This window comes from Lissotriton helveticus, chromosome 4_1, assembly GCF_964261635.1.
Source record: "Lissotriton helveticus chromosome 4_1, aLisHel1.1, whole genome shotgun sequence".
NCBI classification, from domain to species: Eukaryota; Metazoa; Chordata; class Amphibia; order Caudata; family Salamandridae; genus Lissotriton; species Lissotriton helveticus.
Window position 1 is genome coordinate 415,455,154 of NC_136063.1, and position 17,982 is coordinate 415,473,135.

General features: G+C 42.0%; 1 protein-coding gene across 1 annotated transcript in view; it reads right to left on the reverse strand.

Annotated features, from left to right (window-relative positions):
* Positions 1 to 17,982, reverse strand: part of SPAG1 (sperm associated antigen 1) — a 906,455-nt gene that overhangs the window by 334,164 nt on the left and 554,309 nt on the right. The window contains exon 13 of the mRNA XM_078686952.1: positions 10,714 to 10,866. Coding sequence (XP_078543078.1) covers positions 10,714 to 10,866 — 153 coding nt within the window. The remainder of the gene's footprint in view (positions 1 to 10,713; positions 10,867 to 17,982) is intronic.

Consider the following 17,982-nt stretch of genomic DNA (forward strand, 5'->3'; position numbering starts at 1 on the left):
AAATTTTGCGCATGGATACGGTTACTGTATACTAACCCAGTGGCACATGTTACGGCCAATGGTCACATTTCCAAAGACTTTCATCTAACAACGTGGCACGCGCCAAGGCTGCCCGCTGTCACTGCTGCTATTTGCTCTCGTGCTGGAGCCACTGGCGGCCTGGATTAGATGTGAACCAATGATCCGGGGACTTCGATGGGCGGAAAGGTGGGAAGACTGCATTTCCTCGTATGCGGATGACGTGCTAGTATATATGGCCTCCCCTAGTCGCTCAATTAAGGTGCTCCTCAACATATGTGAACTATTTGGTAGGGCATCTGGGTATACCATAAATTGGTCCAAATCTATCTTATTCATACTATTTGGCCCGCCACCTCAGCTTTCCAGAGATTGCTCACTGCTGGTCTCGGCTGACACATTTAAATATTTGGGTATCTATATAACAGCAAGCCCAGATGAATTCTACACGCGGAATCTCATGCCTCCTTTGGAGCGTCTTAAACGGGATGTGTTGCACTGGGGCACATTGCCGCTGACACTAGTAGGAAGGCAGAGCTTATTAAAATGTTGGCGCTCCCGCGATTCTTATACGCGATGGAGAATATGCCATTCCTGGTACCCCTAAGCTATTTTAAAGCGATAGAGGCAATGGTTTCCAGTCTGCTATGGGGGAAGAAACCGGCACGCATTGCGCAGGGCAAATTGGTTAGCGGGTGGTGTAGCGCTTCCTAACATACAGTTATACTACTGGGCAGCTCAATTAAAAATCATTAATCAGTGGATACACGCCCCACAAACTGACCCCGCTTTTAAGGCAGATAGACATGGGCTAGGTGTAGAAGGCACGGTATCTGCGCTTTATAATGAGAAGCTACCCCCTCATTGCTTGGACCCACAAAACACACAGTCATCTTATGGCATAGGACACACGTTAAATTGGGTTGGCGGGGAGTCATAACCCAACTTACTCCACTATGGGATACCAAACGGTTAGGACGACTCAAGAACAGGAAGGGGTTTACCCAATGGGACGCTATCGGCATCTCCACGGTGGGGGACATGTGGAGTAAAGGGGAGATAATCATGTTTGAACGTCTTCGGGAACAATATGAGCTGGCGCCCTCGGAAATATTTCGCTACCTGCAGGTAAAACATGCGCTGCGAGCAGCTTTGCCAGCTGGTACCGAAATTGCCATTTGAAGATAGATTACTTACAGGCTATATGCACACGCGAGCCACTTCTTTCACCTATCGAAAGTTGGTCAATAATTTACCGGACCCTACTGTGGCACTCAGGAAAAAATGGTCCCGTGATGTTGGGGAACTCAACAACACCGATTGGCAGGAGGCGACGGAATCCCCACGGGAGGTGGGAATACCCTCAAGGCTCAGGTTTGGTGCAGCTCAAAATATTACACCTTGCTTATTATACCAGACTTACCCTATGCAGGATAGGGAAGGTTTTGTACCCGTATTGCTTGAGGAGCTGTGGGGAAGAGGGGACATTCTATCACACGATAATGCAATGTCCGAGAATCACTGACTATTGGGTTAAGGTAATGAGGACAATATCACAAGTAGAGGGAGTATCACTGGTGCTGGAGCCCAATAGTTGTTTGTTAAACGTTTGGGAAACAAATGACCTTACACATCCAGCACAGGACTGGGCTATGTCAGGAATAATGGTGGCAAAGCGTTAACAATGCACAAAAATGGAGCTAGGAGGAGATACCGACACCCAAAGCTTGGTATAAAGACATGGTCACAGCTATGGTGTCTGAAAAAGCAGAGGTTGTCCACGAAAATGGAGTAAAGTGTGGGGGTTGGAATAAATTCAGGGGATACATCTGTGAACCACCCCGGGTTCAATCGGATGAGGTGTCGGAGGAAGAGAATGGTGGGGAAATGTAAGATTAACATGTATAACGTTGTTTACGGTTATGATTTAAATAATGTCGGTGGGAATGTCTATCGCCGGATTGCACTTTCACTATGTACTGTCAGAACTGTACAATGCCTGGTTGAGTAAAATAATAAAAACTTTTTTTCTTTCATTTGAACTTTACCAATGGCATGCACAACATTGTTGTAGTGATTCGATGCCATCAGGTGTCTTGTTTAGGACTCATTTACGAACTATCTTACTCAGTAGAACACTAGTTACACCTAATGTTATTGTATAGACAAGCAGAAGCATTTACCTACATGCTCCTCATAGTAGATACTTCTTAAAACCTCAAATGATGCCAGACATTCCATTTATATTCCTTCATAAAAAGGAAAGAAGGTTTTAGATCAACTGTTTCTCTATTTGCTCTATTAAAATTTTGAAAAAATAATAGAGCATGTCCATTTAAAAGTATCTTTAAATGTACTTCATACAGATATTGAGATAGGCCACCCAAATAAAGTGACCTTAGAGATGGCAATTGTATTCTCTATGCACTTGTCCTATACTCCCAGCTTGTTCTAAATACAAGTTGTTTCAGGTTTAGACGGTCTATGTGCAGTAATGCCATTAGCAGTGTATTTGGTGTATCACTGACTTCAATAATATCAATACCAGCTTTTTTAATTAATTCTTGTTATTTTAAATAGTTTTGTAATGAACACTTGCGCCAAAAAGGTATCAAGTCACCATGAAGAAATATTGGGTCATACTGTGTCTGTGCATCCTACTGTGTTTTATGGAAAAGGCATGGTTTAGTTTATTTCAGGTAAAGTTTAATACATCACGTCTGAGAGGTTTAAGTAGGGTTTCTATAGATGAGTGTGAAATAACTCTGCCATCAACTTTTTTCAGTTGGAAAATTGTTATTTTTAAGAAGTGTTTGACATCTGTGTACAGAGAGTGCCTGTTATTTCTAGATTTATTTTTCCTACAGAATACCAGGAGTTAGCTATAATTAAAGAACGTCTAATGACTCGCACGCAATGTTTGAAATCGGATCCGGATCAACGCTTGCACAAGAAACCAGTGTAATGTGTGTTCAGGAATAAGAAACATTGTTTTGTTAATTTTCACTGACCAAAAAGGTACTCAAGTGATGACATTCTGAAGATATCCTAAAACTTTGGGGGCTCAATCAAACATAACAAAGTAGAGCCCACTACCGATATCCAAACTTTTAGCACAACAGTCAATCTGTTTTCAACGGGTGTGGAAAAGATGTGTATAAAATATTATAGCTCAGTTCTTTTTCGTTGAAAAGGCAACATTTACATCGATTTAAAATTTGAAGAAATTACTTGGATTTCTTATTACTGTGGTGAGGGGTGAGACAAAAGACCCATACACAGTGGGCAAACCAGAGCGTTACCCAATGGTGACTCCGGAGTAAGAAAAATCTCAGAAATTGTGAGGATTAGCTTAAGAAAAATTGCTGCCATCCACCAGTGATCTGCAATGAATGCTAAGCCAGTGTGATACCTGCTCTATTTTGCAAGCTGAAAATAATACATTTTTTTATTCCTTAACAGAGTTAGAGGGCTGCTAGACAAATGGAGAGTAATATCAAAATAATGAAATCTGCCATGACACACAACTTCATTTGGATTGGATTTATGCGACATTAATGCAACTGACTGGATTCAGTATGAAAGACAATATTCAGACCACCACATTAGGGTTAAGCAGTTGTCTTTGCCCTCAGTTATACAGGCTGTATGACTGCATCACAAGTAGTTGTAAGATCAAACAGGATCAGTGCTCTTACAGTGCCACCATCCACCTCCATTCTCATGTCATCCAAGGAATTCCTGTCCGAAAAAGTATTCCATAGGGGTATGACAACTACAGTTGCACCAGCACTTTAATTTGGCCCCATGATCGATTCATTGAGCTAAGCATTAGTGACCATCACTGCTTGTTTTAGTAACATTTGTACTGTATTCTGGGCTAAACCTTCTATCTACACCTGCAAAAAGGTAAAGTGACTCAACACCTCATCCAAGGAGTCTACTATTCCAGACTAGTGGTTTTACTGGCTGTTACAATTCAGACACTTGTGTGCTCCACACCATGCAGGTGTGATGTGTCGCCTCACCAGGAAAGCGGACGCGCTTTCCTGGTGAGGCGCTAGCTGCTTTGTCTCTAAGCTCCCTGTTTCTGCTATTTGCAAAGTCGCTGACATTATTTTAATCCTACCAGAGCTACTCTCCTTTTAATTCGTTGCTGTTCAGTGTGCAGTTTATGTGTTAAACTTACTCAGCATTTTTCTCTGTTTCTATTCGTGGTCATCAGCCCCGGTCCACCACGGCTTGTGCCGTTTGAGTGGAGGGCTCTTCGACCAATAGCCGGGTCTCCCCTCGGAGTGACGCACTTCCGGGGACAGAACAGGCGGGCCTTCCCGTGTGATCACTACATCTGGGAAATGCGGACGCGCAGCGGGCGCACCAAAGGCGAGCCCGTCTGTGCCCGTCCGCGCCAGGCCGGGCCCAGAGGCCAGGACCCCTGGCCCCCCCTTGGTATACTCTAAGCAGACTTTGTTGTGCTTGAAGTCTGTAGCTCATCCGCTACCCGATAGAGTGATATCTAAACTCGAGTGGGAGGGGCTGTTGAGACCCCATGCAGCATCTAGGAATGTAACCACGTCCCCTTCACCGGCAATTCCTCCAAAGCAGGCAAACGGTCAAGGGTGTAGGTTTTCATTACTTAATACCCGCTCACTACAGAGGCACTGCCTTGAGGTTTTCTCGCTTCTGCAAGAGGACAACCTGGACCTCCTCTGTGTCACTGAATCTTGGCTCAATGAATCGTCATGTCAGATCTGGTGGCGGCTTTGCCCCCTAATTTCACTGCTATCTATGCTAACCGACCTGATAACATGAGGGAGGGGGGGTGGCGTTACCTTCCTTTTCAATGACACACTGAAAACTGAAACACTTTGCTCTGAATGTATTGAAGGCGCTGATGTACTGGGAGTTAAGTTCTGCTCCCCTACAGACTGCGTGGTATTCTTCTTAGTTTACCGTCCACCTAACACAACTATTAGGTTTATGGAACCTTTTCTGAAATTGGTTCATGATTTCCGCACCAACTATGAAGGACTGGTGGTGCTTCGGGATTTTAATTTTCATTGGGAATTAACCCCGAAGGACGGTCAGACAAAACACTTAGAAGAGGTATTAACATCTTTGGGACATAGTCAGATGGTGGGTGGGCCCTCACACGAGAGGGGCCACACTTTGGATCTAGTTTGGCCAATCTGCCCACTTACAGGTCCATTAGTGGTTTCTCCATGTTCTTGGTCAGACCACTATCTGATTGAAGGCCAATATCCACTCTTTACAAGAAGAGCAAAAGTTAAACTAGAATGGAAAACACTGCGTAGTTGGAAACAGGTCAAAGCGACTGACCTGACGGCTATTCTATTACACTCTGATAATCCTCCGTCCTCGAAGGACGATTTGGAGACTGAAAGTGTTACCTTGTTGTCTACACTTAAGGATGCCATCGAGGTAGTAGCACCGGCCCATAAAATCAGACTGATAGACAAGGGTAAGGGGACACTCTGGTTCAATAATGCTCTTAGGGAACAAAAACAAGTCCTCCGTCAATGCGAGAGAGCATGGCGTAAGTCTCACAAACCCAGTGCTTTTGCCGCTTACACACTGAAGTTCGCTGCATATAAAAAAGCCATTCTCCTGAGGAAGGCCGAATTTTATGAGGCGACAATTTCTGAGGCTGCCAACCCACAGAAAGAAGTGTTTAAGGTCTTAAACGATCTGCGGACGGTTAGGGTGCCAAACCCGACCTTTAATCAAAAGGACAGCCAAGATTTTCAAATCTTTTTCTTGGACAAGATGAAGGATCTGATGATAGAAATCAGTCATACCCCTAACTTATGTTCAATCGAGCCTCCCTCCATTTTCCCTAGGCTGACAACAAACTTTCTGACTAGGCTGCCCGCCCTTACCAAGGAGTCTCTGTCCACCATAGTGGGCCGGGTGAAATCTGGCTCTCCAGCGGACCCCTGCCCTCCTAAAAATTTTAAGCTGGGATGGTCAGGGATGGAGGATAAAGTGCTTGCCCTTCTGAACCGTTCCCTGGAGACTGGACTTGTCCCCTCTAACTTCAAGGAAGCACGGGTGGTTCCTCTATTAAAAAAATCTGGTGCAGATCCCAAAAATTTAAATAACTTTAGGCCAATTTCTCAGCTGCTTTTCTTGGCTAATATTTTAGAGCAGCATGTTTTACATTCTCTCACCCACTTTCTAGAATGTAATCACCTCCATGAGCCCAATCAGGCTGGGTTCCGAGCTCATCACAGCACGGAATTGGTTATGCTTTCCGTGCTGGATGACCTGAGACTCAGGGCTGATAAGAAAACTCTGTGTGCCCTGGTCTTATTGGACTTGTCCGTGGCGTTGGACACCGTCAATCATGGCTGACTACTATCGCGGATCAAGGATCAAGGGATACAGGGCACGGTTCTGGCCTGGCTGACTTCTTTTCTTAAAGAACGCTCCCAGCGAGTTCAACTAGCGGATCTAGTGTCCATACCAGCCAAGCTGACTTGCGGAGTGCCCCAGGGTTCAGCTCCATCACCTCTGCTTTTTAACATCTACTTGCAGCCTCTGATAGCAGCACTGAACATTATGGACTGCAGGGTTTATAATTATGCCGACGACACTCAAATTCTGATCTAAATTGACCATTCATCTACGGCTTACTTGAGAATGCAAGACATTCTCAAGTTCACTATCAACTGGATGTCGGCTAATTCATTAAAAATAAACCCGGACAAAACTGAAGTCCTAGCAGTCACCACAGCTTCAAATCCGTGGAGTGATTTGTTCTGGCCGGCAGAATTGGGGCCTTCTCCAGAACCTGCAGTGGCAGTAAAAAGTTTGGGCATCAAAATTGATGCACTGCTATCCATGACTCAGCAGGTGTCGGCTGTGGTCGGTACATGTGTTAGCCTGTTGCGCCAGCTTCGGAAACTATCCTCACTGCTGTCTTTCTCCACTCTCAGACTGGCGGTCTCTGCCCTGATTCTGGCACGTCTTGACTACGGCAACTCTTTACATTATGGCCTACCCAAAAACCTCCTGGCGAGGCTCCAGGTTGTAATGAACGACGCTGCCAGATTAATTTTCAAAAAACCTAGGCGAACCCGGGCCACGCCCTTGCTACAGGATTTACATTGGCTCCCAATTACCCAGAGAACGAAATTCAAAAGGCTCTGTATAGCACACAAGGCCATCGATGGCTCAGCCCCTAGCTATATCAAGGACCGACTGATCAACCACATGCCAAGCAGGGCCCTTCGGTCAGCTGACGCAGGTAATTTGGTCTGTCCCCGGTTCAACCTTGCGTCCATGGGCGGTAGAGCTTTTTCCAGCACTATCCCTCAGGCTTGGAACCGCATTCCAGTTAAACTATGGAAGGAAACTAACCTCCTCCCTTTTAGGAAGAATCTGAAGACTGTGCTTTTCCTGGAGGCCTGGGGCCCCTCTGAGCTGGTGGTTCTGTGTCTCTCGCAGGTGGTGTATGTCTGCTAATAGAAAAAAATAAGGCTACATATAGACAGAGCGAAAAGAGGAGGAATGAAGAGTGCCAACAAAAGTAACCTAATCCAACCACCATATCTAAGGACTCTCAAATACCAAACATGTGAGCAGATTCCAAAGCAATATAGATATAGGAATAGAACAGAGGAAGTGGTAGAAAGACAGCATTGGGCAGGCACTTTGAGACAAACGGAAAATCTGCCTCCCGCAGCTGCTTTTGAAGTGCTCTCTAAAGTTCTATGACATTTAAACTTACATACAGGTATTTCCATTTTAAATGCAAGTGAGTCATTTTTATAGCACTGCATACAATTATAATAGTTGTGTCCATGAAAATACATACCTTGCATTTGAAATGTAAGTGAACGTGATATTTCTCAAACAACATACACACACTCAAGATTCAGCTCAGTTCCGCTCTCTAATTAATGCCTGCTAACCAACCCATCCAAGACACTTTTTTTTTATTTAATGGCACCCCTGTGCCACTGCTGGCTGCATCCTTTAGAGGATGTTAGCAGATAAACAAGATGAGACAGAAAATAAGTTATTTAAGTATATCAAAAGAAGGACAGAAAAGAGAAGAAAACACATATCACCAGCACAGACGTATCTGGGGAGGATTCCAGTGGCCAACAGTGCACTTATTGTAAGAAACATTTACATTTGCCTTGAGAATCTGAAATCTCAAACTGTGAGTGTGGTTTATGCCAAATCATCTATCCTTGTTTGATGATTTTGGGCTCCATAAACAGCCAAGGCTTTAATAGAGAAGAGGGGAAGCTGCCACCAGAGTTAAGATACTTTCAATCGCCAGCAGAGAAGCCTGATGAATAGTACATTTAACATTTTTGTTAGCACCGGGAAATTCAGCCTTTTTGGCTATATGATCTCCTATTTAACAGTACAGGTGACATCATAATTTGGCTTAAAACACTCAGGCAATCTAAGTTTCTTGTGCTTTGAAGCACGGTTTACTTCTTTATCTCCAGGACCAAAGGAGAGTGCTAAAGAAGGGGATTGAGCTGAATGTATTGGTACCATACTGACAGTAAACCAAGGTTGATTCTAATGCAGAGGCTTGGATAAAGTAGGCTGTGGAAATCCTATCCGGCAATAGGGCTTTTAAGGTGCTTAGTGTGTGCATTGAGATGATAGGGCATGTTCTAGGGAGCCTTATGCTTGAATTCTCTGAATCTCAAATTGTATTCGTTTTAGGAAATTACTGAAAGAGGCTTTCCTTTGCACTTCTGTTTTCATATGATGATACCAAGTATTCAATAGAAGACTTATTAAGTGAATGTTTTACGTAGGGCATTATATTTATTTTCTAAACAATACATAGAGTGTTCCTGTTTTGTTATGTCTTTTTAGAGGAGGACTTGCACAGAAGAGTAAAATGAGAAGTCAACCTTTTCAATATTCTCAAACACAGGTGCAAGGCTAAAAATGATCCATTATTCCACGTATTGTATATTCTTTTAAGTACTCTTCGTTAAAAGTACATGACACGTTTGTGCTGCAGTCTCTAATTTCACTTGCAAATTATTCATAAATCAGTTAATGTTGAAGCGAACACGTTTTATGACGCTTCCATGTTAGGGTGGTTGTTTCCTGAAGGCTATGCAGCTGCATACGTTTAAAGGGAAAATGTGGAAAGTGAACAATCAACATTAAAAATAAGGAAAAGGTACACAAAGGAAAATGTATAACTATGTGAAAATAAATAGAAGAAACTTTCTTTTTTTTAAAGGGGAGAAAAATAGTAATTGATTAACCATTTACCATTAGTGATAATAACCAAAACAAGTCAATACAACAGATCGCTCCAGTAAGTTAAATAAATATATTTACTGAATGTGACTAGCTTAAAGGCAGAGTTTCTGTGAAATATCAGATAAAAACTTATCACATAATTTAAATGCTAAATTTAAAAAGGGGGGGCATCTAATGAGTTTTTACATTTGACTTCTTATGATATTGCAACTAAGTGGGCTAAACCTCATTTTTATTTGAGGTAATCATGCATAAAGCAGAAATTAAATAACTGGAAAGAGCATGTATCAATTAACATAACTTTTTTGTTCCGAATTTTAGCAAGCGTAGATATGCATCAAAGTTTGTGAGGGCAGAATATAAATGAGTTAATTCAAAAGCGTTAATGTGATTCTGAAGTCTTTTGTAAGTGTGTCAGAATAACAATACTAATCAGGTTTTATGTAGTTGAATTCTAAAAGCATACTTGTAATGCTGAACTCTCATAAGTTTAGAGTCATGTGATGTTACTGAATGATATATTTTTAAGCACAGGCTCATCAAAAGTTCGGGAAAGAAAACCCAGAGCAGATCGAAGTTACAAACCACCATCACCTAGTGGTTTGGATGATCACTTCTTATATCAGGTGGCATATTGTGTTAGCTGCTTGCAAGTTGTACTTGCTATTGACTCTAGAGTTGCAAAACACGTGTTGGCTTGTTTGCTTCAACAAGCTGATTTATGAAGAAATTGCAAAAAAAATTGAGACTTGTGCTGAAACATACGCATTGCAATGTACTTTAAATGCAATATACTAAGAAAAAATATGAGAAATTAATTTTTTTTCTAATGAACATGGAATAATTGATCATTGTCAGCCTCAATCCAGTCTTTTGAGAATATATTAACTGCAGTGTAAGGAAAAAAACACTACACCTCTGAGGCCCCTCTTCAGGTCAATCTCTAGCGCGTCTTGTGGCTTGTGTGCTTCCCCTCTTTAGCTTTGAAAACACCTGTGACATTGTATATCTTAACCCTATTACAACACTAAGCCAATGCAATATCCTCCCAGATGCCCTATGGCTCCAACTACTTGAGAGATTGGTTAGAGAAGAACTGAATAAAACCCATCCATGCGAGAAGGGTACTGTGGCTCAAAAGTACTTAATCGAAGAACTAGGCATGTTCTATCTCAGTTCAGGTGATCATTTACACAGGCAACATTTTAAGATAAAATTTACACATTTTTCATGAGCTGGAATGATTAGTGCTTTCTATGTCCAGCTAGAGGTTTTAAGAGGTGTTGACAGGATCAATGTCTAGTAACAATAAGCATAATGCTTTCTAGCTGTAATTCTAATTATGTGGCGTCTGAGTGAGAAACAATAGGTAAATCGAGTATCATAAAGCAGTGCAGTATCTAAGCACCAGATGTTTAGTACCTGTTAATACTATCATTTGCAGACTGGATTCCACTGTCTATTTGTAGAACTGTTTTAAAATCAACGTAGGCTTGTCTGTATTTCTCCACAGATTCGTATGCCATTGCTCGACGAAGCAGAGGTTTAATGGAAAATGGCTGGAGTTCCAAAGCTCTAGAAGAAAAAACACAAGATTAGATTTAAAATGTTTCATAATTTAATTTCATAACAAAGCTCTCAACTAAACCTACAAAACGACAGAACAACTTATACAGTCAGTACAAATATTAATAGATACGTCTGCTTCTTCTTCCGTCAGGCAGATTTGTTGTTACCTTTTTGAACAGTAATAAGGAAACTGGGGAGAATCGTAGTGGAAGGAAGAAGAGGGGAGGGATGCGAAGGCATCGGTTGGGGTCAAACAGTGAGCTAGGGAGGGACCCAAGTAATATGGGGTCAGGGAAAGCAGAGCTGCCTGGAACCCAAGTAATTTGGGGCCAGGGAAAGCCGAGCCGCCTTGAAAAGTTTCAAAAGATAATGTGTGGAGGTTGTCTAACCAATGAAATGAAATACTGTAGACTAGGGTGAGGTCTTGTAGTAGGAATTATTTAACTATCATATCCAAATTTAACAATAGTTGTTCTAAAATTGTATAATGTCCAGAGTGAAAGATGATTTTGAATTTCCAATCATACAGTCTTTACGCTTTGTCAGCATTCTGGGGCCTAATCATAAAAACTTTATTATCTATTACTACTACAGTACTACAAAATACTATTCACAAACCTATACGTGTAAATGGGAGGGGAACAGAGGCTCTCTAAAGGGTTAGACACGGAGCTCAAAAAGGGATTAAAGGGAAAAAACCTTCAGTCCCATATGTAATTTTTCTTTCATTGATTTAACAGTTCCTTCATGGGCCAACACGTGTTTCACGACAACATGTTGAGTCATCAGAGCCAAATGATATATACTTTGCAAATGCTGTTAGAGAGCCACAGCAATGATAAAAAGATACATACAAATATTAGATATTTAGATGATAGAAACAAAGGAAAAGTGACAGAAAACGAAAAGGCAAAAATTTCGTTAAATAATTACTCTAACATGATTTTTCTAAATGAAGAACAAAAAAAAGAATGTAATGCAACAATTGCTACAGCAAGCTAAGTGACAAATAAAAGCTTAGTAAAAAAATACAAATATGATCAGATGCAGAAATATTTTATCCAAGTGTCTTACGAGAGTGGTATCTGAGTGACACATCTTATAAACAGTAGCACAATATATATGCCTTAAAAACCAAGTATATGTGAGGGTAGGTGATAAGAGACCAAAGGACAGCATATGATAGAATCGAGAAAAGCCAAACGATGCTCAAAAGTTGTGGTTAGTGCAGTTCAAATAAACGGTTTCTTCAGAAAATGTCCAGCAGGAGTGATAAAAGGTTCATTTTGCAAACTGGTAGATATTGTGATTTTGATGGTGCCTCTAAGCAGTGCGCCACTGTTTGCCAATTCGGCAAGCGTTGCAATTTAAAGGGTGCTAACTTTTAAAATGTTTGTAATGTGGTTGCTTTTAAGAGCGCTTAAATTACCATGGTGATTCTGTGAAATGTGCGGATGTCTTTCCGTGTCGTGATATGAAGTGGTTGTTGGTGTTTTGGTCCGCCTGTGTTGTTTGAACTCGTGTGCCCTAACACTTTGTCGAGTTACCATACCGTTTATATTCAACAATATGGTCTTAGTTTGTGAAAAGGGATTAAAGGGATCGCAGAAATGCGCATCAAACTTCGGGGGAATTTGAATGATGTGTGAGTGTTTCACTGCATTGAAGTTCTTTTGGTTCACTGGCAATGTAGTCCTGGTAACATTTGCTAAATACGTTCCCCATCATTGTTTAGGTCTCGCCTATGCAGCGCGCATGAGCTGCATAGGAAAAAGACCTTAAGCCATTGGTTCCCTTTTTCGCCAAAAAACGTGCAAGCGTTGCATTGCTTTCAATGGCAACGTGTGCACGTTTGGCTATCCCCTTGCGGGAGCGAGCAGCGGCACCATATGTTAGCAATTATCGTGCCTCGCTGCTCGCTCCCGCAAGGGAAACCGGCGCAGGCCCCTCCTCTCTCCCTTCCTCCTGCTGCCGAGCGCCATGTTGTGTTTTGTCCTCATTCAGTAGCAAAACCAAAACAAGATCTTTAAATTTGTTTGGCATATGTTGGAAAGAACAACTCACTGCTTGTCGTGGCAATGCTTGGTTTAATTTAAGAGTTGGTGTTTATTTGCGTTTACATAGCAGTGCTTTCAAAGGACCAGGAATATAAAAATTAAGAATGCATTTAGCATCTTCCTGAAGATCTGGTGTCATGAATCTTAAAGGGCCTCCTGGTGAAACACACAATGAATATGTTATGAGCTTTTTTGTATTTCAGGGGTGTTACCGGCTGGAAACCGGTGCCCCCAGAAACTTCATATCTCGAGCAATGAATACAACCAAGACCGACTTTCACTGATGGGTTTTTAAACTTAGTTTGTACGCCACGACAGAAGGGGTTCACATGTATCACAAGACGTAGGGTGCTTGTAGGCAGGTGTTCTGCTAAGTGTGCATTGGTGTTTTTACGCACGTTCCAATCTTGGATGGACAATATTACTACTAAATGGTTATTATACAATATATCATAAACGGCGCTCCCTGGCACATTCTTGTAGTTTATGTGCGCAAGTATTGTGTTACTTTTATTTCATTTCAGCGTGCCACATTTATCGCCCTTCGAAGGATGGAAGGTGAGCTGGTCCTTCCTAGATTCAAACTCTTAGACTGCAGATCTAAGCATTTGTCAGACTGAGAGCTTAGCTCACTGAAGCCATCTAGTCAGCGGCAGCGCTGTTGAACATAGCGCAGGGTAAAGGTTTTGCTCGTGAAGCCAGTCAATGCTAGCCCTATATTCCCCTTCAAAACACCCACCACAGTGGGCCATCACTGCACCTGTAGTCGTGGATTCAGCCCACCCACAAAAAAAAGAAATAACTTGATTTGCCACTTCCATTTCCCATTGATTCTGAGCTTCTGACAATTAGGTTGCCATAGTAACCCTGCTTTGTTTACACTGACAGAATTACCAGCCTATGGAGAGAGGATGAGGAGCCAAGACTGCGGTCTCTCCTGCGGAGGGACCCAATGGGTATTCAGCCAACCCTGGCGAGTCTCCCACAGCCTTGCGGGGTGTCCCCCCCTCAGAGGGTCACACACGGCGCGCGGCCTCCCCTGCCGAAGCCCCATAGAGCATGCGGCCTCTCCTGGTGTAGATTCCACAAGGGATGTACCCGTTCCAGGTGAAAGTTCCTCACCCTTTCCGGGTCAAGGGTTCACTACCTGTTATGCTGAGGGTCGACAAGGTACACAGTCTCTCTGGGTGATGGTCAGAGGTTCAGTATAACGTACAATGATGGAGCCCCCTGCAGAATGTGAAGGGCCCCAGAGTCTTCCACATCGCACCCCGAAGGGTGCCCCCCCCCCACCTGCACCGCAGGGGCTGCAGGGCCTGTGATAGGTTCCTGGTGAGGGTTCTATAAAGTATGGAGACTCTTGGGGTAAACGCTCCACAGCTTTCCTGGTCGAGGCCATTGCCTCTTATGGTTCGGGTGCCACAAGATATGCAGTCTCTCTGGGTGTGGGTCGCCAAGACGTGAAGCGCCTCTTCTAACCTCTCCTGGAGAGGACCCCTCTTGGCTGCATGTCTGAGGGTCGGACAAGGCACACATCCTATCCTGGTGAAGACCCCCCAAAGGGGCTTCAGTCTCTGCAAGTGAGGGTCACAGAGCGCATCCTTGAGGTTCTCTGAAGGCACCAAGCACTTCTTGGTGAAAGTCACATCAGTAACAAGCATTGGCATAGCCAATAGGTCTCGCCTTTGGGACCTTATAGGTGTTTAGCCATGCAACAGTTAGTCGCACCAAGGATATTGTGCTGCATAACTAAATACTTTTCAGGTCCCAAAGGCGAGACCTATTGGCTATGCCAATGCTCGTTTCAACTTGTAGGTTTACTGCCACGTAATTCCTCATATTTGTTGAAAATACAATACAGAGTAATTCTTCAGATCCATACGTATGCTGTAAAGTAGATGTACTGCAACAAGTGATTGGATCACCTTGCCGAGTATTATTGATACCTTAGAATTTACATGAATACGAGCATCGTAAATACGGATGTCTGGTCTTAGTGTCAGAATGGATTTGCGGCTACATATCAGATTTCATGAGTCAAGTCTGTCGTACTACTAAATTGGGAGCTTTAGGTTTTGTAAATATGACAACTGCATTTGGAGACTCTTACTTTCCGCAACATTTTTTTTCAAGGAAACTCTAGGTTATTGAAATTTACACACTTCATTACAGCACTTTAGGCTTCTTCCTATATCGGAGCATGTAGGGGATGCCATCTGGTGGCTTTCGTTGGTTAATTGATCTCAATTCAGTTTCATACTCCAAATAATTTTTAAAACATCCTTTTTACAGATTGTGAAGTCCACTGTCATCCCATGATCTGTATTACTAGAACACAAAATCTATTTGTTGACATTGTTGTAAGTATTACAACCTGCGGTCAATGCGTTCACTAGGTGTGAAATTACGCATATGTTATTCAGGTTTTGAACTCTGTTTAAATGCCACCATCTTTTTCAAAGATTAAGGATGAAGACCAAAACACAGTTTTTTTCCCATAACTGTGCAAATTGTTCAAATATTTCCGTATTGGTATGATTACACTATTTGTTAATGTGCTTCTTTTTCCTCTATTGAACTTTTTATCACTCCGGCTGCACATTTTCTGAAGGAACAGTTATTTGAACTGCGCTAACCACAACTTTTGAGTATTGTTTGACCTTTTTCGATTCTGTCATATTCTGTCCTTGAGTCTCTTATCACTTACCCTCACATATACTTAGTTTTTAAGTCACACACGTGGTGCTACTGTTTAAAAGATGTATTACTCAGATACTACTCTTATAAGACACTTGGACAATAATGTCTCCCTATCCAATCTTATTTGTGTTTCTTTATTAAGCTTTCTGTTTATCACTTAGCTTACTGTACCAATTGTTGCCTTAAATTAGTTTTAAGTTTCGTTCTTCAGTTAGAAAAATCATATTAGATTAATTATTGAACAAAAATGTTTCTTTGATCTAAATCTTTAATATTTTTATGTATCTTGTTCCTATCAATGCTGTACCTCACGAACAGCATTTCCAAAGTATATATCATTTGGCCCTGACAAAGCGACACGTTGTCGGAAACACGTGTTGACCTATGAAAGAACTCTTAAAGCAATACAAAAAAACTCTTAATTGTTATCATCAATTCTGGATTATTGAGTATTACACGTGAAGCCTTAAGACATCAAATAAAGTCTGTGTTTCCTAAGTGTGTAAATCTCCATCTCGCCTATCTTTTTAATGGGAAGATCCTCTAGAACTTAAGTTTTCTACTTGAGGGCCGATTATGATGTCGGTCGGAGATACAGCCAACGACATCATCGTGGAATTGGGAGCGACCTCCGGTCGGCGGTCCCGACCGCCTTATTATGGTGCGACCGCACATTGTGCAGTCACATATTCTCATTTACCTGTGGGAGCTTGTGATATGCCCATAAACCAGCCGTAGCACAAGCTCCCATAGGGAAATGGGAGGTTGTGCTCATGTCTGTACCTTGTGGCAGGCACCTCAGGGTGCCTGCCACACGGTGCATGGATGAACAGGGGGGTACCATAGGTGCCCCCTCGGTCCCCAACCAGAGGCTGGAAATAGAAGGGGGCCCTGCTAGAGGCCCCATTCTAGCTTTACAACAGGTTTTCTATGTCAGAAAGTCCGACATGGAAAGCCTGTGCAAAACCGAACATCGAAATCCCAGCTACAGAAATGCTGTCCATTACGATTACGGGTGGGTGTCCGACTAGCCGAAGGCCTGAATCCAGCCGGAATTACCGGCCGGTATCAATTCCGACCGACTAGAGAGTAATTAGATTGTCGGAATTGAAACCGACAATCTCAGTCGGAAAGCTTCCAATCTCAAGTCAGAGGCTTTCTGACCGAAATCATAATAGGCCCCTTAGTAAATGCAGAAGGCTCCAAGGAGAGGTTAAAAAATGGGGTGAACTTTCTACAAAAAAGATGGTGTTTAGGGAGAAGTAAGGCAGGGTAGAGAAAGGTTTAGGGAGTGACGTGCAGCGTCTCACAAAAGAGGAAGCCCAATCATATTCATAAATTGCACTTCTATAGTTACTACAGCCAAGGAGGACCCAAAACAGTGGTAAATATACTTCCACTCAGAGCGGACATCTATCATCACACATGGCCAACCAAAGGTACTGCAACGCCCTCCCATAGAAAATATTGGAGGCCCAGTAGCAAATACATATATAAAACTCTAAAAAGAAATAAAAAAAATACTATAAAATTAATTTAACATTAAAATAGTAAAAAAAAAAAAAGTTATTTAATGCTAAAAAGTCTCTAAATAAAACATTGCTTTATTTTAACTTATTGTAACAACTTTTTAATTTAAACATGCTACACTATTTTTATTAAAATATAAATAAATTACTTTTGATTAATTCTATGCATTAATTTGAATAATTAGTATTATATAGTTTTATTTTTTGATATATTTAACAATAAATTAAATGTATTTATATTTGTAACTATTTAAAATAATTTACTGTAATTTAACATTATTTGTTCAATTTTAAGTCCCTACCTCCATTATGTTCGATGCGAGGGTATTGTTGCATCAGTGGTTGTCCATGTATGGTGTTGGACTTTCTACTGCACCTTTTTGGCAGTAGTAACTTTACACTCATAATTGGTAAATAGCCAAAAGTAATAGTTACTCAAAAGTTAAACCTGCATGTGTACCTTACTTACATGTGTAAGTTACCTTTATGAAAACCTATTTGCCTTCCACTCTGAAGCATACGCTCTACAGAAGATGTCTGAAGAGTTTACTTTCTACTATCCTTGCATGAGTACCTGGCATGGGCCAAGCTTTGAGGAGGATAAATTCAAATGCACAATTTGATAAAAAGTACTCTGAGGACCCTATTTATTGTAAGTTATTCAGAATGAACACTTTATACTTGCTCTGAGGTGTAAACAGTTGGCTTTCAAAGCAGTTGATGTTATTTTTGTATTGAAGCCCTTAACCCTTTAGGTGCTGCCGTCGGCCAACGGTCGTCACGGGCACTACCTCCCCAGTGCTGCGTGCGACCGCTGGACGTCCAGTTCAGCACTG